Source organism: Taudactylus pleione, unplaced genomic scaffold, assembly GCF_031769625.1.
Source record: "Taudactylus pleione unplaced genomic scaffold, aTauple2 ptg000105l, whole genome shotgun sequence".
Taxonomy (NCBI): domain Eukaryota; kingdom Metazoa; phylum Chordata; class Amphibia; order Anura; family Myobatrachidae; genus Taudactylus; species Taudactylus pleione.
In genome coordinates this window covers 46,398-68,954 of record NW_028284507.1, presented here as the reverse complement: position 1 = coordinate 68,954, position 22,557 = coordinate 46,398, and the positions used below count along the sequence as shown (strand labels likewise).

At 43.3% G+C, this 22,557-nt stretch overlaps 1 protein-coding gene across 1 annotated transcript in view; it reads right to left on the bottom strand.

Annotated features, from left to right (window-relative positions):
- Positions 1-22,557, bottom strand: part of LOC148525504 (STE20-like serine/threonine-protein kinase) — a 70,476-nt gene that overhangs the window by 29,887 nt on the left and 18,032 nt on the right. The window contains exons 2-6 of the mRNA XM_088470788.1: positions 9,259-9,423; positions 8,164-8,212; positions 7,915-8,064; positions 6,375-6,447; positions 5,214-5,408 (exon numbers count right to left, since the gene is read on the bottom strand). Coding sequence (XP_088326914.1) covers positions 5,214-5,408; positions 6,375-6,447; positions 7,915-8,064; positions 8,164-8,212; positions 9,259-9,423 — 632 coding nt within the window. The remainder of the gene's footprint in view (positions 1-5,213; positions 5,409-6,374; positions 6,448-7,914; positions 8,065-8,163; positions 8,213-9,258; positions 9,424-22,557) is intronic.

Sequence of the window (22,557 nt, the reverse complement as noted above, 5' to 3'; positions counted from 1 at the left end):
ACCACTTCTCTTACCCAAGTATCTGCGGTTGTGAGACACCAGCATTGGGCGAACTGAAGAAGTCTGCCTCCCACTTTGGGGTCCACCAAGGGGAGGCCTGTCCCGTCAGGCAGAGGGCTTATTGTCCGACGTCTTGTACCCCAAGCCTGCTTCTTTGGCTTGGCAGTTTTCTTGGCCCCCTGCCTGTCTCGGAAAGGACTGCACTTTGAACTTACCCTGGGCCTTATAGGGCCGAAAGGACAAAGTACCAGACCCTGATGGGACTGTCGTCGATAGCAGACACGCAGACTTAGCCGCTGCCAGCGTGGCCACAATTTTGTCCAGATCAGGGCCAAACAGGACCTGTCAATTAAAGGGCAAGCATTCCAATCCCTTTTTGTAATCTGCATCTGCTTCCCAAGAACGCAACCAGAGGGTGTGGCATGCAGCCACTGCAACTGAGGAGATTCTGGAAGTGATGAGCCCTATATCCAAGGCTGCCTCACTAACTCCACCTGCTTAGGTGACGAGTCAGGGTCTAGAGACATCTCCAAGCTATCAGCCCAACACTCCATGGCTCTGGCTACCCAGCACACGGCCATTGCTGGTCTGTCCGCCCCCCCCACCGCAAGGGAATAAATGGATTTCAGGCATAGTATCACCTTGCGATCCGTGATATCCTTTGAGGAGGGCATGGGCAATGTAGCACTCCTCACTAGGTGTGTGAAATGAGAATCCACCTGTGGAGGGGTTTCCCATTTGGAAAAATAATGATCCGCAAAGGGGTATGCAAAAGCCAAACGTTTTTGACGCTGGTACCGCTCACCCGGATTTTTCCACGCCTCCTCCAAATGATTACTAACTGGCCAGATAGAGGAAATACAGTGGCCTCACCCTTAATATCCTTAAAGAAGGCATATTTAGATTTGGCCACGCGGGGATCATCATCTGTAATAACCAAGGCCGCACGGACTGCCCGTATAAGGCCAGGTATATACATTTTTGACTTAGACTCCACCTCCCTAGTACGGGAGAGCTCTTGGTCTGAGAGGTCAAAAAATCTCTCCGTCGTCAGATGTCATGTCATCCTCATAATGAGCAATCTGAGACACTAAAGGCCGCTTTGCGGGCCGCAATGATGACTCCCCCTGTAAAACGTCTGTCAGGTGCTTTACCATATTGGACAATGAATTTACCCACGCAGGTTCCTGGGAGACCTGTGGGGGTGACAGTGGGAGACACTGGGGTACCATCAACTGTCTAGGGAACCCCTGCATGGGTGATGACCCTAATCACTGCTGCGATAACCCCATTAGGGGAAGCGCAGGGGGTGTCGCCAGCTGACCCACCAGGGTTGTAAGTGCCCTAGCAAAACAGGCCCAGGGCGGTTCTTGCACAGGTGCAGTGACTAATCGGGCGTGAAACTATATAACATGCCCAACATACACCTTCAGTATGTCCCTCACTCTCCACTATTGGTACATTACATTTGGTACACCTTAGCTGGAGAGGAAAATCACGTTCACTCTCCGACTCAGACATGGTGTATGTGACTCCCCTCACAGACAATATAGCTTACTGTGAGGCAATGAGAACCCTGCAGCACCGCACTGCAAGGGCTTTTTAGCAGAGAAGACAGGGATAGTAAAATGTCTGACAGTCAGAATGAAAGTACAGACAACAGCGCTAGCATTAAGTCACATACAATGCAGAAATGACTCCCTGCACTATCAGCGCTGAGACAGAGCCTGGTAGGAACAGTGCAGCATACTCTGACCTTACTCTGGAGGAGAGGTATGCAGGGGGACCCGGATCGCAATCCTGTATCAGCTTCCAGCAGCGTTTGTCATTCCCAGCACATGCAGTGAGAAAATGGCCGCTGAGGAGGAGCGGTGACACAGCCCGCTCAGACCGCTGTGGAATGGCACTGTGCAGCGGGGGGAGGCGCTGGCTGTTAGACAGGGAAGGCGCTCTCCCCTGGCATGCTATTAATATCTGGGACGCCGCACTGTACCGCTCAATCGCGGTCCGCTGTCCCTGGTGGTCTAGTGGAAGGCGCAGGATCAGTACCTTGCCCCACGCGCAGCCGGTCCCCAGGGAGCCCCCTACCTGGGGACCCAAAAGACTTACCCCGCCGCTTAACTGCCCCCTTGATTCCGGTCACAGTCCATGTAATCCGGGGTCACCGCTAGCGGTGACCCCAGGCACCTAGCAGCTTCCCCGGATCAGTACTTGTGTTCTGGTCCGGCGGGTTGGAGGAGCGACAGCATGGACGTCAGTACTGACTGTCCATGATGTACAGCTCATCTTGTGCAGCCACAGCTGCATTTAAAGAAACTTCAGGGGCCTTCTCGCCCTCCTCTGTGAAAGTGATCCAATTCCTGGCCGGACACCCATGAAACTGATTTGCCTTGGCTCGGGGGCGGGGTATAGGAGAGGGACCCCGGTGCATCCTGGGAGGCTGAAAATTAACTCTGTGGTGTCCGATGCCTGACGTCATCGCCTATACCCCAAGGTATCCTGTGGTTACCCTATGGACCCTGAAGCAGAAAACCTATATTAATTATTATACTCTGGGTATACAAAGCAAAATATAGTTTCAAAAATGCAAGATCCGTAAATACTACATTTCGTGAGTTTAGTTTCTCTCATAAACAACGTGGCTTCCTAATTATGCCACTCCTACTAGTCATCAAGTATATAGGTAGGTTATGCAAGCAACAGGTTTTCCAAAAATTGTGACTCATTTATATTGACTAATATACTAATAAAGGTTATATTTTAGCTGAATCATACAAACCAATAAGAGCGCCCCATAAAAAAAAAAAGTGTGAATAGCAACCAATCCGTGAACTTCTAACTAACATTTTATAAAATGTACTTGAGAAATGCTAACGTGAAGCTGATTGGTTGCTATGGGAAACATCTCCACGGGATCCAGTCAAGATGCTGGCGCTTAGAATACTGATGTTGGAATCCCGACACCTGTCAGAATTCCAGTGCTGGCATCCCGAAGGTAAGTAGCGGGAGGAGGGTTAGGTTTAGGCACCAGGGAGGGAGGGTTAGGATACCTACCGAGAGGTGCCTGTATCCTAACCCTGTCAGGATTTTGGCCGCTGTGATCCCGAACACCGGCATCCCGTACCCAACCCATCTCCACTTTTTACACTAGAAATTGACAGCAGATAAGAACCACTTGGTCCTTCTTGTCTGCCCCTTTTTTTAACTTTATGGTAACCTCAAACCCTATTTGATCCTTAGTTCTTTGTAAGGATATCCTCATGTTTAAATTTCAATACTGTATTAACCTCTAGCACCTCTAATGGGAGGCTATTCCACTTATCCACTATCCTTTCTGTGAAGTAATTTTTCCTCAGATTTCCAACTGAACCTACCACCCTCCACTATCTCGGCTTGAAACTATACATATTAAAGTCTTGCAGTCTTTCTGGGAAAGTTTTGTGATGTAGCCATTCACCATTTTGGCTGCCCTTCTTTGTACAGTCTCTAATGTACTGAACACCGCATTCTTGTTGAGGATGTACCAATGACCTATACAGTGCCATTATTACTTCTTTCTTATTGCTACTGATTCCTCTCCCTATGCAACTGAGCGTATGACTTGCATTTCTGATTGCTTTGTTACGCTGCTCACCTATCTTTAAATTACCTGAAATAGTGACTCCTAGATGCAGAGGTGGTTTAAGAGAAAGGGGGACTCGATCGGGCCTGCTCCTCTCCAACGGTGCAGTAGATCCCGACTTGTGCTTGCGTAGGTCTCTGGGAACATGGTGCCCGCACTGCAATCCCAGGACATCTCTACTGCGCACGCACATATCACCGGGAAAATGGCCACCATGGCCATTTTCCTGTGGTTTTTGCAACCAGTGCCGGGCCAACGGAGAGCCAAGTATATTTGTGGGTGCAGGGTGTGTCGTGTAAGGGCCCCCTTGCACCCATTATAGATATGCCATTGCCTAGATGCTTTTCCTACTCAGTAGTGTCCATTATAGTGCCGTTAGTATATTTATTTTTTTAGTCAGTATTTAACCTTTGGAGTTTTGAGACCCAAGTGCATGATTTTGTATTTTTTGGCATTTAAACTAAAGTTGCCATGTTCTTGACCATTCCTCTAGTCTACCTTGCTCATCAATCATTTGTTTTACTCCTCCTGGTGTGTCTACCCTGTTGCTTAGCTTTTGTGTTGTCCACAAAAAGGCATATTTTCTCTTCAATATCATTTGCAATGTCACCAAAAAAGATATTAAAAAGCACTGGTCCAAGTACAGTTCCCTCGGGTACTCCACTGGTAACCTTTCCCTCCTGTGATTGCACTCAATTTACTACAACTCTCTGTTTTAGTAATACCCCTTTTACACCAAAATCCAGGGTCTGACCCTGGAATTTGAACACTGGTCAATCCCGGGTCGAACTCGGCTTCAGACCCCGTTCACACTGCAATTCGACCCGGGTTTGCCCCGTTCACACTGAACCCGGGTAATCCCTGCTTTTCCCTATAGATGTTATTAAAAATTTACTTTTTTAAGGGCTGACAAAGATGAGGTCACAAAAGGCAACAAAAGAGAGGGGTGGGGACTGCTTACAGCATTGCTACAGGTTGCTGTTCTGGCTGTGGCAGGCTGTGTATTAGCCTGTGTTTGTGGCTGCTGGTCAGGCTGTGGTGCAGCCTGCAGTTCTGGCTGTGGCAGGCTGTGTGCCTGCCTGCTTTTGTGGCTGCTGGTCAGGCTGCTGTGGTGTAGAAGGATAGGCAGGCAAGCGATGGCTTCATGTGTGTCTCTCTCTGCAGGGCACTGACAAATTACATCACCTGCCTGTGCCCCAGAAGCTCCAATCAGCATCTTTCAGAGCTAGCCGGGTCAAATAAGCAGGGTAGCACCCGTTCACACTGCCTCATGACCCGGGAACAACCCGTGTTCAACCCTGCTCTCAACCCGAGTAAGATTCCCGGGTAAATCAACCCGGGAATTTTTTCTGGGAGCCGTTCACACAGAGCATCGACCCGGGTCGACCCGGCAATAACCCGGGTTATTCAGTTGGTGTAAAAGGGGTATAAATGAAGAGCAGGCACTGCTTGATATATCCCCTCTATATCCCAAATGGAAGGAAACTAAAGAAAACATGACATGCTATTTTCTCTCTTAAATGTCATTCATGTAACAGCTCACTTGAGCACTCCATTGTGGCAATTTCCTTAATGGGAGATGGAGACTAACCATAAATGACGATACTTCAGATTTGGTGGTTCAGCCTTGAGAATCTTCAGCAAGACACGGGTGGGAATCAGTTCATGGTTTGGTGGTTGAGTCTCAGCCAGCTCAATAAGAGTGATGCCTAAAGACCATATATCAGCCTTGTAGTCATATGGGGCGTCTTTACACGTCTCACACATCACAACTTCTGGTGCCATCCTGCAACCATGCATGAGGAAGTTCTGTAACTCTGAGTGTACCGATTCCATACAGTACTGTATATACTCCAAATAAAGGAATATAAAGCATAAAAACAATTAAAGAACAAAAATATACATAATAAGCGGCTAACTGTGGGGTCTAAAAATTAATTCAACCAAAATGAAGAACCATACAGATGTGGTTCTTCAATGTTGTAGTTTTAATTTGAAACCAATATCTGTGGGTGCTTTGATTGGAACCCAGCTTACTGATAATCATGCACAATCACTTGTTAAAATAGACCAGTGGTTCTAGAAACTCTGTCCTCAGGACCCCACACAGTTCATGTTTTCCAGGTCTCACAGCAGGTGCACAGGATCTACTCATTACTCACTGAGACGTTTTAAAAGATCCACAGGTGCCGCTAACTATTTCACTAGTAATTATGTGAGGAGACCTGCAAAACATGCACTGTTTGGGGTCCTGAGGACCGAGTTTGAGAAACTGTGAAATAGACTACTAGCATTAAACAACCTACCAGGCCTGCTTTTAGAACTGTGACTGCTCCACTTCATGCATCTGGCTTCCATTACTAATGGATTTGATACGTGTAAGTACATAGACACCACTGCAAGCTATTATCGAATGAAGGAGCCCTTTGTGGCTAGGAAAAGTGCATTTTTACTTTGGATATGTGTACAAATGTGGGCTGGCTTTTCAGTCCCAAATCATTAATAATAATTAAGTGGTTTACACTATTTAAGTGATTCAGTGTGTTTATTCAGCTCTTCTGAATTGCAAAAATAATTTTATTATGCCCCTGCTTTTAATTTTGTTATTTTTTCATAATTTTTCCTCAAAGATTTAAAACTCTTTGGAATTCTTTAGAAGTATGTTTTCCAGGATACTTCCTAGCACATACTAATAAACTTTGGCCACATTTGCTGCTTGCAAGCACTGTGGACTAATTATACTAGAACTCACCAATAAGGAGTTCCGATGAAAGAGCTCCGCCGCTGCAGGGTCTGGCTGTTCACCGCTGAGACACCAAAGTCCGCTAGCAAAAACAGACACAAATGACAGTAGCACTCGTATATGCATTAAATGAACATTGAAATCCAAAATATATTAGAGCACATGCAGGAATCCATGGACGCAGACCCTGGCCGTTTCCGGGAACACAAGCTGTCCCTGCGCTGCCCCCCAAATGCTTCTGCCTGTCCATTAGGCAGAGGGTTGGAGGAACTGTGAGTGAGATCGCAGAACCTGTTCTGTACATGCGCAGATTGAGTCTTGCGCATTCGCAAGACTCAAACATCGGGAGATGTAACCATCTGGTTAACGTAGAGTACATCTCTGAATCAGGCCCTGAGCCTTGATGAGCTACAAGCCATTCTCCCGGGGGTGTAGTGACTCACCAACTAATTCCACTGGGAATTTAGCACTCTAGCCTCCAAGTTGCTGCCCATGCTTTGGGCACTTGGAGCAGTGAAAGCTCAGAAAAGTTTGTTATTGAACACCAGCAAATTACCCTTAGCCGTTATAATGGAATGAGCACACAAAGTGCCAGGCTACTCTATTTGGAAACACATCTTGTCCTTTCATGAAATCCCTCTCATAAGATATTATGGGTGGTCTGGATGAAATAGAGAATTCACTTTGGGAATATATTAATTTTGTGCTACCCATATGGTTGTATGGAGTTACTTAATGAAGAGCAACTTTGTTATCAGTCAAATGACACATTAGGGAGTGGGGATCTCTACTATCTGATAGCATATCCTGTCCGTCTTCTGTTACTATCTGCCCCAGACAGTGACACATACCCCACTCCTACCTTTAATAAAGAGAATGTATCTCTTTAAACACTTGGAACTCTTACCCTGCTCTTGATCCAGCCGCTTTGCCTATTGCACTGTACTTACAATAAGCACCCATATAGACTGAATCCTGTGGGCAGACAAGCAAATTCCTTATCTTAGGAAAATTGGTTAATGCTTTGGATCCAAGGCCTTAGGAATGCAAGTATTGAGCTACTATGGAAAATAGATGTGTGTTGTACAAGATTAGACCAGGCCTATGCCATCCAGTCAGCAGCTACATTCACCGTATACCTAAAATCAGCATGGTCTGTGGTCCTGCAGCCTGTGAAATAGCAGTCACAGGCAATGGTGAAATTGCAATGGTGATCCCAAGGCAAAGAGCCCATGAAGTGGTGGAATGGTGATAGGGGAGTAATCCATTTATTATTTGACTGAATCTGCCAAGATATGTGGAAATGCCAAAAGTCCATTGACTTAGGTATTGGGTTTTCAAGGTTTTCATAACTGCTGCAGAATTAGTTATTTGGTTGGTTAGTTGTTGGTTCAGACCTACCACAGTATTTGTCATGCAGGAATCTTGCTATAACATAGCAGCATGTGAGACATTTGAAAGACTGTACCACAGATATTAATTCAAAATGCAATACAGAGCTGAAGATCATGAGAGACAAGTAGAAATTCTAGACCGTAATTACACTGACCCAGACGGATGTCTCCGTGTTGTGTGAGCAAGATGTTCCCGGCCTTCAGGTCCCTGTGGATAATTTTGTGCACGTGCAAATACTGGAGACCAAGGAGCGTCTGCAAACAGACCACACGGATCTGGCATTCTGCAAGGCCATGTCCCAGTTCTGCATGTTTGTAAGGATATTACATATAAGTAATTGCAGAGAAACATTGTCTGAGACTTTTAGCCCACACACAAAATATTGCTCATGTTTGGTACTGACCCATCATAACGCCATCAAGTGCTCCTCCAGCACAGAACTCTACCACAATCTGAGAAAGAGAGAAACAACAGCTGCCAGTTATATATGTACCAGCTCCCTCTCTACCTACTTCTTACAGGCAAGAATTACCAGCTCTCTCATATACTCTTCTGCCAGTCATGGATTTCTCAGCTCCCTCTCTACCCACTACTAACCAACATGGGTGTAACTACCATAGGTGCAAGGTGTGCAGCTGCTATGGGGCCCATAGCTGAGCGGGGCTCATCTTCCTTGTCAAAGTTACATGTGTTTATATAAATTTTTTCACCATTAGTTGCTACATACTGTAGGGGCCCTTACAAACTTTTGCTATAGGGCCTTCAATTACCTAATTATGCCCCTGCTAACCAACATAATAAAAATTTAAAACCAGCTACTTGTTATACCTGTAACCTCTGCTGCCTGTCCAGTATGTACTTGTCCTTACTACTGCCAGTTTTGAATGCACCTGCTCCCACTGTACTCTATGCTGCTAGTAGTGTATGCACTTGTGCCCTCTGCTGCCAGTATTGTATGCACTTGTGCCCTCTGCTGCCAGTATTATACGCACCTGCTCCCACTGTACTCTATGCTGCTAGTAGTGTATGCACTTGTGCCCTCTGCTGCCAGTATTGTATGCACCTGCTCCCACTGTACCCTATGCTTCCAGTTGGATATACACCTGCTCCCACTGTACCTTCTGCTGCCAGTCCTGTATGTACTTGCACCCACACTGTATCCTCTGCTGCCAGCCCTATATGCATCTGCTCCCATTGTACCAGCTGCTGCCAGTTCTGTATGTACCTACTCCCATTCTACCCTCAGCTGCCAGTCCTGTATGCACCTGCTCCACTGTACCATCAGCTGCCAGTCCTTTATGTACATACTCCCATTTGCTGGTAGTCATCTATGTTCCTGTACTCTGTGATGCTAGTCCTGAATGACCATCATCAACACTGTTTACTGTCCTATATGTTTGTACACGCTCCCTCTGCACCCTGTGTTCAGTCTTGCTCATTCTATGCAAGCATTATATCAATATTGGCACATGAGTAATGCATTGTCCATCCCTCTTACCCAGAGTTGTCGGCCCCAGTAAGCTGACTCAAGAAGTTTGAGGATGTTGGGGTGCTGACATTGCCCCAGAATATTAATTTCGGCCACATGATCCTCCAAAGCATCTTCAGATGGAATTTCAAGAACTTTAACTGCAGCCAGTTTCTGTCTCTCCTTGTCATATGCCTGGAAGAGTATAACAATGAGAAACCGTTTTACAATCCCATACTCAGTAAGTGCTGAAGGAGTTGCCATTTGTCAGCTGTTGTATTTCATCCACAGAGTTGGTTATGAATAAAGTCTCCTTGAGGCAGTCATATCATCTTACACAATAAGTGTATAACACTATCCTTAGTCACTCTTAACATAGCTCAGACCTCACCATATTCTAAAATATAAAAAAAATCTTAAACATCATAAGATAAAGGAACAGAATATAAAACATTTCACTACTTCAGAAAACTTTATGAATGGTACTTTTAGTGTATAATTCCAATTTCTCCATTAATTTATGCAAATATGTACAGGGCACATAGCTACTTACACCACTTTTCCATCAAAATCCTGGGACCAGCTAGGGCTTGAGCCTCATTTACACTGCAGACCCGGGCTATTGCCGGAGCGTACCTCGGCTGGCGCTTGGTGTTTATATCATCTCCAAGTGCCGGGAATGCGGCTCTCCCTATGTTGTGAATGGGTCCTGGATCGGATGACCCTGGATACCCATTTCGACTGAACCTCATTCGGGTCTTTTCCATGTAAAACCCTGTTTGAGACCCGGGAAGGAATGCTGGTCAGTTGACATGGGATTTTTTTCTAAGAGCCATTTCCACTGAGCTGCGACTGGGGTTGACCTGGCAATAACCCTGGTTTTAGCAGCAGTGGAAAAGGGGTATAACAAAAAACTAGTGTTGTTAGGCTGGTTAATGTTATTTTTCCCCAGTTACTCTGACATATAATGCTGGGTACACACTTGGTGATATATTGCTCATTCTAACGACAAACAATATATTGCGAGTGCATTGGTGGGTGTGTACACACAATATGTCTGTGAACAACTTTGTTCACAGACATATCAGGTCGGCTCTGCTGATACTGCTATAACATGCAGATATATCGGTTGTGTGTACCGCCGACTGCCCGTACACTAGAAGCAGGAACCACCGATACATCACAACTGGGTGGGCAAATTTAAACGCCCGCCTAGTTGTGATGTCAGCCCAGATATATTGGGCGTGATTCAGCTTAGGATGGAATTGAAAAGAAGCACGTAGGCAGCTTTGCAATTCTGTCCTTGCTAATATGCAATTGCAGCAGGAGGTGGATGACACCCCCTGCTGCTTTTCGATCCCAGCACTGCGACCAAGGTCATGATGGTGGAAGGCGCTGGGCTGCCGGCCAGCTCAGTAATTTTCATCTTACGCAGGCTGTCCCGGCTTGCGAGGCCAGGAAACTGCGTCCCTGGCCCTGCCACTCCCAGAAAATGGGGCTGCGTGCGATCACGCAGGACCAGTTCGGCACATTTGCAGAATGGGTTCTGTGCATGCGCAGATTCCCGATAATCAGAAATCTATATTCAGCACTTACGTGCAGTGCTGAATTAGCCCCATTGAGCAGCTGATTGGTAAGTGTGTATAGTTTACTAGTCTGCTGACCGATCCGTCATCTAAATGTATACCCAGCATAAGGAATACAGGTTGTGTGCATCATTACTATTAGGCTAGTTAGCCACTGTCCCTTGAATTTAATGTAAGAGACCCTATAGGGAGAGATAAGGTGGAGAAGTTGTCCATAACCACCAATTAGCTTCTGTCATTTATCTAGCACAGTCTATGAAATGAGTTAGAAGCTAATTGGTTTCTCTGGACAACTTCTCTGCTTCATTGTCATTGCATAGAAAGAAAGAGGAGAAATACTTGCAATTATCCATTATTAAATGCACTTCTTGAATGAGGGCAGTGACCTTTGTGCTTCTCTATTTCTATACAAGTCATGTTCTTAGACATCAATTACTTCCCCTTATGTACCTCTAGCTTACAGCCTAGGATTCCTTTACCTCAGAGGTAAGAAACTTGTGGCTCAGCAAAGGTCACCAGTCAGCTGCACTTTCTCCTGCAGTCATGTCTCTAGCAGTACTGTGGCTGGTAGTATAAGTAGCAGGGCTATAAGAAGGGAGAATACTTCAGGCTTATTGCCTGGACCTACACCAGTTCAAGTGGTTGATGTCACACTTTACTTTTCCTGCATGGTATCCGGATGGTAGATATACAGTAACTAGATAGACAATACAGGGTAATTTCTATAATGGCGGCATCATTTTCCCTGTTACCTGCGCATGCGCTATAGACTCTGGGCACACTCTAGTGCCCAGTCTATCAGTGCGGCACTACGGCTGCGCTCAGTGCGCTACTGCGCTGATGGCCGGTGGAGGTAGAAGAGGGGGCCCCGGACAGAGACTGCAGGCGGTACCCTCCTCTCTTGAAATGCCCCCTGAGTCAAGAGATAGACACCAGAAGGTAGACAGTGAATAGCTCACTAGGTAAATAGTAAGCAGTACATTAGGTCGACATGGTCAAAACGTTGACATGCAAATGGTCGACACAATAAAGAGTTATAATACTTACCTAAATCTGTGGGGATTTTGGACTGTCGGGATGTTGGTGTTGGTATTCTGACCGTCTGGATCCCGTACCCAACCCCATCTGACACCTGATGGAGACGTAACTCCGCCATCATTACATCGGGCATAACCGCCTGCACATTTTCATATAAAAACAATTCTGTGGCATTGGTAAACTTCACTCCAGAAGATACATGCTTGATTCATTTCTCGTAGTTAAACATGAATTGGCCACAAATTTTCCCAAATCCTGAACTATGAAGAATTATCTTCTCTGATAACAGTTTAAAACAACTAATAGAATAAATATGTAATTCTGTACATACTAGAGGGTAATTGACTTGGGATTCTCAGGCCTGTGACTGTATGGCCAATTTACACAGGTATGCTAAGCTAATTGCCTGACCACTGCTTTCCCTTGAAATTACTAGTTATGGACAGAGGTACAATATGTTTTGGTGTCTTGTTGATCATGACACTGAGATGATAATTTGATTTACTAAAACTGAAGGGAATTAATTGATCTTAATTACAATCCATTAATTCTGCTTTTCCTGTATGAAATCTAAAAGAATTCTCTATAGGGGGATAATTAAGTGACATACCTATTGGCCCCATAGGAATAATTCATTACTGGCCATATTTGTAATATTATTTTTTTATTTAGACTATGGGGTAAATTACTAAGAATCGTGTTTGACCCGTGTCTGTCCGTTTTTAAACACGGGTAGAAACGATCAGTATCGGGAGTTTTTTTTATTTTATTTTTTTTATATTTTATTGTTAGGAAAACATCATATTGTAATACACATAAATATGAAGTTATCAGCATAATAAAACAAACAAGGAAACAATATGCCAAAATTTGTATATATGTTTGCAGTAAATAAATCCACATATAAACAACAATTGTACACACAAAACTCAATCACATATATAGTTAGTGGGCTGGTTAAAGTTAGAGTAGGGGTCAAAAAGAGGGTCATTGTCAAAAAATTAAACCATGAAGTGAGTTGGAAGCATCTCCGAACAGAGGGCCTAATTCAGACCCGCTCATTAGGCGGATCGATGGTGCCCTAATGCGCATGCGCACGACGAAGGGAGCTCCGTCGTGCGCATGCGCGAGACCTGCATAGCGACAGCCAAGTTGTCGCTATGGGTCTCGCACCAAAGGGGGCGTGCTGTCGATGGTGACTGACAGCACGCCCCCTTTGATGGGCGTGGCGGGGGCGTTGCTGCCCAGACGGAGGCGTTCCCGTGGGAACACCTACCGTCTGGAGCCGGCCCCACTGACATCACTAGTGATGTCAGTGGGAGTGATTCTGATAGAGCCAAGAGCACTCCTGGGCTTGCGGCAGCGAGACCCTACTGCAGGGTCTCGTCGCAAGCCCGATGGTCGCGATGGTCTTGACCATCGCGACCATCTTTTTGGCTGCTCGCATAAGCTGTGGGTGGTCACCCACAGCTATGCGAGCGGCCAGGAGGCCGCTCCATTTTTAGGTAGGAGGGCCCTGATTCAGAGCGAGTGCTCTGGTCAGAGCGTCCGGCTCTGAATCAGGCCCAGAATCTTTAAGTGACGGGGATAAAGTATGAATATAAGGCAACCCAGTGCCAAAAAACTTTTCAGTAAGTTCTTCCTTATTGGTGTACGTCTCTGTCCAGTCCATTGTAAACAAAAATGTAATTCTAGGATGTAATAATGGGAATATATACCCAGCGCTAAACAAGCAGGAGGATCAAAGTATTAATGTAGCAGTAAAAAGAAGAGGTGATTGTAAACCTCACTTGAAAAAACAGAAAAAGAAAATTCTGCGCTCTAATACTTAAGTTGGGACATTAGTGAACACAAAATGAATTTATAATAATATTTAATAAACACAGATATAAATAGATCAAACATACATTAAATATTAAAAATAATTGAATGCATACATTAAATCATAAATACACATAAAAAAACTAACCACTTGTAGAATAAAAATACATAATCCCTTTAAATTAAACAAGGATATTAATATCGACAGTAAAAAAAAAGAGTAGATCAGTCTCTCTGTTTTATACGGGACTCTATTGAGTCCCGTATAAAACAGCTCAACCTTGGCTAAATGTAGCTGTTTAGCAGAAATAATTCCGGGTTGCAATTTAATTGTATCCATATAGCTGATGTAATTGCAATGTTCTCAGTAATATTTCCCTAGAGATTCTCTCTTTGAACACATTTATAAACACAACAACTCTCCTTTAGATTGTTAATCCTGAGTAGCCCGTCACAGTGAAAAAAATCAGGTTTGACAGTAAAACAGGCTAAGTGGCCAACCACACAATTTGACGACCCCTCAGCCTATATGTTGTAAATGGTCCCATACATGTGCATAGCAGTGCACGAGGTGTTATTCAGTACACAGTCACTGGCAGCCTGTAAGTTATGCTGTACCTGTAAAGCATCCTGGGCACTGAGACGGCCTGATGTGGTGAACTGCCGTGGTGGATAAGCGTCGCTCGTCTCTAAAATACTTACAATACTAAAATGATTAAAATTTTAAAAATGCTGTTGGTATGTTAATATTATGATGTATGTTATAGGCTGGATCTTTGCTTCTGATTAATTATAATATTTAATTGTGTTTCCTCTCTCTTCCTTCCATATCCATGTCATTAGAATGGTATATTGGTAGTGAGGATACACAATAAATAATTATGTGTTTTTTAAATGGTATCTCTGAGTTCTTCCTGTAATTTTTGAGACTATTAATAAGATCATCAGTAATGGACTTGCTACAAATAAATTAATTAAAATGAATTCAATTAATATGTTTTTAATTGACTCATAGTGGTGCACATGTATGGGACCATTTACAACATATAGGCTGAGGGGTCGTCAAATTGTGTGGTTGGCCACTTAGCCTGTTTTACTGTCAAACCTGATTTTTCACTGTGACGGGCTACTCAGGATTAACAATCTAAAGGAGAGCTGGTATGTGTATAAATGCGTTCAAAGAGAGAATCTCCAGGGAAATATTACTGAGAACATTGCCATTACATCAGCTATATGGATACAGTTAAATTGCAATCCGGAATTATTTTCTGCTAAACAGCTACATTTAGCCAAGGTTGAGCTATTTTATACTGGATTCAATATTCCTATCTACAAAATATATATATAATATATATATAGAGAGAGAGAGACCGATCAACTCTCTTTTTTTACTGTTGATATTAATATCCTTTTTTCATTTAAAGGGATTGTGTATTTTTATTCTACAATTGGTTAGTTTAGTATGAATGATCTATTTATATCTGTGTTTATTAAATATTATTATAAATTAATTTTGTGTTCACTAATGTCCCAACTTAAGTATTAGAGCGCAGTATTTTCTTTTTCTAGGATATAATAATGTAAGAGTGGGTGGGTTAGAGTCAGAGCCGGATTTAGACCTTATGGGGCCCTAGGCAAGATACTGGTTCGGGGCCCTCTTCCCTCAAACAATCCTGTGCATGTATTATAGTAGGTGTCTGTGGATCAAGATACACACACCATATTGTATACACGCATCAATATATATAAATATATATAATGTTTGTATTTTGCTCTATTGACACCTACTGTAATATATGCAGTTACTAGATCACATTTTATATATATATATATATATATATATATATATATTAGTGTGTATTTGTAAATCATTCTGTACAAAAAAAATGTGTGTGTTGTGTATACACACACATGAATGTATGAAAGGAGTGTGTATTTGTGTGTATGTGTATATATACACACACACACACACACACACACTGATAGGCGATACGGGAGGTAAAGGGGACAAACAGGCGAGATGGGAGGAAAAGGGGAAGAACATGGTGAGACAGAAGAAAAGGAGGAAGGACAGAGGGAGACGGAAGAAGGTGGAACAGTAAATAAAAAAACACCCACACAATAGGTAGTGACTTAGAAATTATATACATGTGTATGTGAAATTATATATATATTGTCGAAGCTGGATTATTGGCTGAGACAAGATCAGTTTAAAATTGAATCGCAGCGACACCATCTTGCGACTGGCCGCAAGACACCATTTTGCGAATGGCCGCCTAAGCGCCATTTTAGATAAACTCACACTTTAGTACATGTGGCGATATTACTATTAGCATCATGTGATTGCATCTGTGACCATCGCCATAAGTTACGGCGATTCACCAAAAGCCCATTTCATGACTTTACGTAGTTGGGGTGCTCTGGATAAAGTGTATATTATTATAATTCCCCTAAAGGATATATTGCATTAGCTAAACAGAGCAAATGGCCATGTGACAACTAACCTGTGTAGACAAGCTTCCTGGATATAACGTCTGCTCTCACTCCAGGTGGTCCTGCTCGAATACACACCTTACATTAGCAGGCTTCCTGCAATAAAATACCTTCAGCCAAGAGTGTTATCTTAGGTTTGGGTCTTGTAGCTGTGCTAATTTGCATTTACACAAGAGCCTGGGAGAACAAAGGACTTTACTTTTGAGCCTGGGAAGGGTGGGGGCTGCAGAGAGAGGGGGCGTGTGGAACTATAAGGCTCAGCATTCCACACTGCTAGGTGTTCACTTAATTTAAGTGAGATTTAAGTGCACCATTTCTCATACACACATTAATACGCACAATTGTGCTGGTAACTAATCGCATATTAGCGAATGCATAAGATCCTGTATGAAAACGCTGTTTGTTAGCTTCATGTGCACGCATCTTCCCCAAGTTAACTAGCGTCTTTACATCACACCCTGCATACTCACACATTACATATTCACATAAAAGGTTTAATAAGCTTTAAGGTATAATATTTAAGTTTGTTCAGTTAGTATAAATGCTGTGAAATAAAGATTATTTGGCAATTAAGGTTTTATACATGATAAGTAAGCCGTGTTTGGTATTGTACTGATGCGTACTCTCTCAACAGAATTCCGGTATTATCGGTGTGGAGATCGCATCATGCATTCTCAACTTATGGACCGCAGAGACTTCAAGCAACAAAATGTATATTATATGAATAACTGTTAGGATGTTGCATGGAGCGGGAAACCAGAGACCCTCAGTTGTTGGAGGCTGGGTTGTGTCTATTTGAATCAGCCTGTTAAATGCTCTGTAACAGATGCATCCCCCTTGAGGACCAATGGCATCAGCAACAAACTTCTCTATTGTGTTGTCTATTTCTGGGGCGTATAAATATGTGTGCTCCAACACTTAGTCTTCTTGCTGAATGCTGACTGAGGAGGGGTTTCTTGCTGATGCCTAACATCTGGACCAGAGAGCGCTGCGTATGTATAATTGTACTTGGGTCTGTATATTCTCTTTGCACTTAGATTATACGAGTATCATAGCGTGTAACTGCTGTACTTTTACTTGAATAATACTTTGTGCTTTGGAATCACAGATTCTGGGTCTGAAGTCTTTATTTACTGTATGACTGCGTAAGCAAAATTGCATCATCCTTAGAGGTTTATAGGTAGGATATTAGAAGGTATAGGCAGGGGTATATAGAGGTTCAAATATAGATTCCTTAGTTGGGGGCTCATAGTGAAGCCACTTACCTACTCACACGGCACATACGGTTATAGATATCCCAGCGAAGGGTGGAGTGGCCACATGCAGGGTTTACCTGCAACCGCTCGGTGCTGAGAAATCGCTACCCGTTTTCGTGTGAGCCAAGGACGCTGACTAGAATCCAGGGACAAGAGAGGAAAAAGTTTGTTTTCCTTTGTTGATAGAACCTAACATATAAAGGGGGTGCCGCAGTATTGAGCACGCGGCTGAGTCGCAGTTTTGCGCACAGTAAAGACACACTTTTGCGTACGCAGCTAAAAAGTTGTCATACGGTTGTGTGGTAGTCGCATTATTGTGTATGCGACTGGTTGCACAATAATGTATACGTACTTCCGGTTGTGCTGCCAAGTGTTTAAACAAAGCCATTGAGGTTTACATTCTTTTCAATTGTTGCCAATAATTGGGTTAACGTGTATTTTTCTGCGCAGGAAAAAGTGTGTAACAGTGAGTATTTGTTGGTAGTGGTAACTTGTTCCCTACAGTTAGAGGTACCGTATGACCTTTAAGGGCTAAGTGCTAGTCGCTCGGTAAGCAGCTTACCGTTCTATACACAGTAGCAGGTGTACATGTTGTCTTTTTTGCAGAGAAGGTGTGGAAGTTGCCTATTTAAATCTTATCCAGGTGTGGAAGTTGCCTATTTAAATCTTATCCAGGTGTGGAAGTTGCCTTTCTAAATCTTATCCGGGTGTGGAAGTTGCCTTTTTCAAATATTATCCAGGTGTGTGGGCGCATCCTGTTAATATCGTCCAAGGTAAGTGAAAGTATCTTGATTGTCTTTTACCAGTTTAAATCTTTATTGAAAAGCGTAGGATTTGTCTCAAAATGGGAGCCGCGCAAACAATAGAGATGTTAGACAATGATGTGCTGCTAATGGAGGCGCCGATCGGATCGGCTCGTCGTATTATGCATACTAAGTACGGTACTTATGCAATAAGGTATTGTGATGTATGGTTTAAAATGACGATGAAGAGTGTTAGACCGTTTCCCAGAATTGGTAGTTTTGATAAGGATGTATTAGATAATGTCCGGGATCACATCAGTTTGATGCACTCCTGGGAGAAAAAGGGAAAATATTATGAATGTTTAAAATTGTGGCAGCATGAAGGGGATGCGTGGCTTAAAAATGTGCAAGTGACGCAAACTAGCGTCGCAATCGCATTGCCAGAGAATACATCCATGACGCTAAATTGCAATACGGGCGAGCCGCAAAATGGTGCGCATGTGCAGCAAGGTAGTGTTGTGGAGAGTATTGCCCGCAGTTCACGCTCACCACCCCCACCTTATGTGGATGGAGGTGCAAGTACAGTTACCAAAAATACCCATAAAAATGTAACAAGCAATTTGTACCCTCTCTTAAGCAACCATAAGGAAAATGTTTATGATGTGGATGATGAGCCTATTGTAATGTCTGCCATTTCCCATGCTGTGCAAATGATAGATGCTGCATCACCACAATCACGAGTGGTGCCGCCATCTTCATCGGTAACAGCAAGGGGAGTGCTAACACACTCTGCACCCGTAGAGGAAGTTGTTAATACCATACGTAGCAGCAGTAGATTAAGCCCTCAGCCAGGTAACCAGGTCAAAGGTAGCAGCGCTACCGGTCTGCATCCCATTCAGACGATAACTGATCCGAATGGAAACGCAGATGCAAACGGTGTAATGCCCACGAGGGAAGTAGTAATGCATTGTCCTTGGACAAGAGCAGAACTAAATTCCATCATAAATGATTTCCCTGATCCCAAAAAGGAACTAGCCAAATGTCAAAGATTTTTGAGGAATTTGGGTAGTTCTCATAAGCCAACTAATAAAGATTGGCGTGTGGTGTTAAGGGCCTGTCTACCACGCAATACCGACGTGACAAAATTTATCACGGATTGTGTATTGGATGGTGACGTTCCCTTAACAGACCAAGTAAACCAAGATAATATTTCCCGCATCATAACTCAATTGGGTATATATATTTTCCAGTAGTAGTTAACTGGAACAAAATTTTCACCATTAAGCAAAAGGAGAGTGAATCTGCAGAAGAGCGACCGGGCTCTGCAAGCTATCGCTCAGTACACTGGGATAGAAGATATTAAAGATAGCACTCACCACAGGGGAATGATAGTCACGGTACTCATGGACAGTCTGAAAGACGACTTAAAGACTCGGGTTCAGACCTCACAACCTGGCTGGAGGGGAGTCACGATAGATACACTCATAGAATTTGCCATAGAACATGATAAAAACATCTCAAAGAAGAGAGAGACCCAGAGCGAAAAACTAATGGCTGTCAGTATCCAAGCTCTGGAAGGAATGATGGTAACATCACAGCGTGTACACACACCTGCGCCTATACACACACTTGCACCTGAACAGTTACACGTCTTCACCAATCCCACACCACTGCAAACACATCCTTACCCCACATATCATACACAACCACAGGCCTCATACTACCCACAAACTTCATACCTCCCACAATACCCTTATCCTTCATATCCTTACCCATACCCACCATCTTTCCCTCTTGCTCAACTCCAACAACAATCCCTTCATCCACCCCATTCAAAATTATGTTTTAACTGTCACCAAGTGGGACACATAAGTAAGAACTGCAAAGTGGAGAACACCACACAGGAACACGAGTTTCCCATGGGTTCATAGGCAACCCCAGTATCTTCTCCCAGGCCTTATATGACTGTTTACTATCTTTTCAACCTATCAATGGATCTGTTCTAATGTAAAATGTGGACGATTTATTGTTGTATTTTAGTTCATGTTTAAATTATATTAAACTGTTGTGTTTGTCTCCCACTCACAGGACACAAGGTTGCTAAGGATAAACGGCAGCTATGCCAGGCTAAGCTCGAATACTCGGAATACTATCCAACCCAGTGGCCCAGGCATTATTTAGAGCAGTAGCTATTAATAACAAGATTTAATTGCAGGAACCTGTATGCAGATACTATATCCCTAGAATTATTAAAAATGATAGGGGGACTTATTTTACAGGTGATGTTTCCAAGAACATGTGTAAAGTGATGGGTAACAACACTAAGATTATCCCAGACTGTCTTTTCCTTTATTTGCCCCCCTTTGAGATACTGTTCAAACAGGCAGCCTCATGTGAAAATATGATAATGAGGTTACTGTGCAGGGTCTCACGAAGATGAATGAGAATAACCGAAATTGAAAGTGTTATTAACCAACATGTCTAATGCAAACTGTCATGATGTCAAACCTGGAGAATTTGTTATGATCCAATTTTTTTTAGCTCAGGTTGTTTGACTGATCGGTGGAAAGGTCCGTATCTGACGATACAACATCCTCAAAGGGTGGCCGAGGAAGATACGTGGGTCCATTCCACTCACTATAGGGAGGTTAACCAACCGGTGGAGATACAAGGCGGAGACAAGGCCGATAACGTGGACCTGTCGATTGTGAGCTTGTGCCAGAAGGATTAAAAAGGTGACGGTGAGATATCTGAGCTAAAGAAATGTGTAGATCAGTGCTTCCAGCAATGGAGTGGTCTGCTGTGGTCATCCTAGTTCTTTTTTTTTTTCCAGAGTTTTTGTCGTGATGATCTGTTTGGGGATACTCAGTGTCTGTGATGGAGGACCGATTGAGGAAATGGGAGCTGATGGCAGTGCTGATGGAGTGGAGTCAGGAGGAGTGCAATGCCAATCAGGGGAGTGTCTGACCAATCTTAGTACTGTTGTTGTGTTACCTGGGAAGAGTAGTCCCAGAAGTTATGACCCTCACACATGTTGAAATGCTTGGTATACATAAAAACATACCATCACCATATCTTCACACGCAATATGAACACAGAGGCAAAAGGAATATGATACCTGGTGACGTGCATAAATCCACTCAGTTAATTAGTGAGACAACTGGCTTTCAAGTTTTAGTAGCACTGGATCCCACCAGGATCGCTCGGGGAACACTAAATTTTAGATATATTCAGGATCTTGCTAAATTGATAGATAATATCACCGAGATGTACGATGACACATTCAGGTATACAGGGAGGGAATTGCAAGCGTACAAGAAAGAACTGGTGCAACACAGGCTAGTGTTAAATTATTTAACTGCTGTTACTGGAGGGTATTGCGTAGCGTTAGCCACCCAATTTGGAGTAAAATGTTGCACCTATGTCACCAATGATACCAGCGACCCCAAGGAGGTGATAGACCGGAAGATGGATGAAATTCTGCAGCTAAAATGGGAATTTCCTAAGAACCATAATGCTTCAGTGGCTGAAGTAGGGGAGAAGATAGAAGGATGGGTTTCATGGCTGAACCCCGTGAAATGGTTCTCAGGTCTAGGGCAATGGGTAAAGGAAGTGATCGACAGCATAGGCAAATTCTTGATCCTTATACTAATTGTCATCATACTAATTGGCATATGTGTCCGGTGTGTTCCTATTGTGTTGAAGTGTGGAAAATTTTAAAATAGAGTAAAACGAAAGAACGAAATTATGATGGTGGCCAGTATGAATACCGAGGTAAATACAGAACTGCATTACAACCCTGAACTAGGAAATACCATCATTTAATGTATTATATTTAGACATGCATAAAATGTATTATTGAAATTTTATTTTTAAAACACCTCAGATAATGTAAAGTCTAAATTCCCCTTCAAGACTGCCTTTATAAGACTGGTGCATCCCCCCACCTTTCACATGATCTTCCAAGATCCGCGGTGTGCATATAATAGTAGTTTTATGTCCCCACTCAGAGACACATTATTGATGGATTAAGAACCACCTTGTGCCATCCCATAATAACACTAAATAATATGTAAATGTAAGCCTAAATTAAATTCTAATAGCAGATTGTGATAGCATGTTGTTCGCTATCAAAGGGTGGACTGTCGAAGCTGGATTATTGGCTGAGACAAGATCAGTTTAAAATTGAATTGCAGCGACACCATCTTGCGACTGGCCACAAGACGCCATCTTGCGAATGGCAGCCTAAGCGCCATTTTAGATAAACTCACACATTAGTACATGTGGCGATATTACTATTAGCATCATGCGATTGCATCTGTGACCATCACCATAAGTTACGGCGATTCACCAAAAGTCTATTTCATGACTTTACGTAGTTTGGGTGCTCTG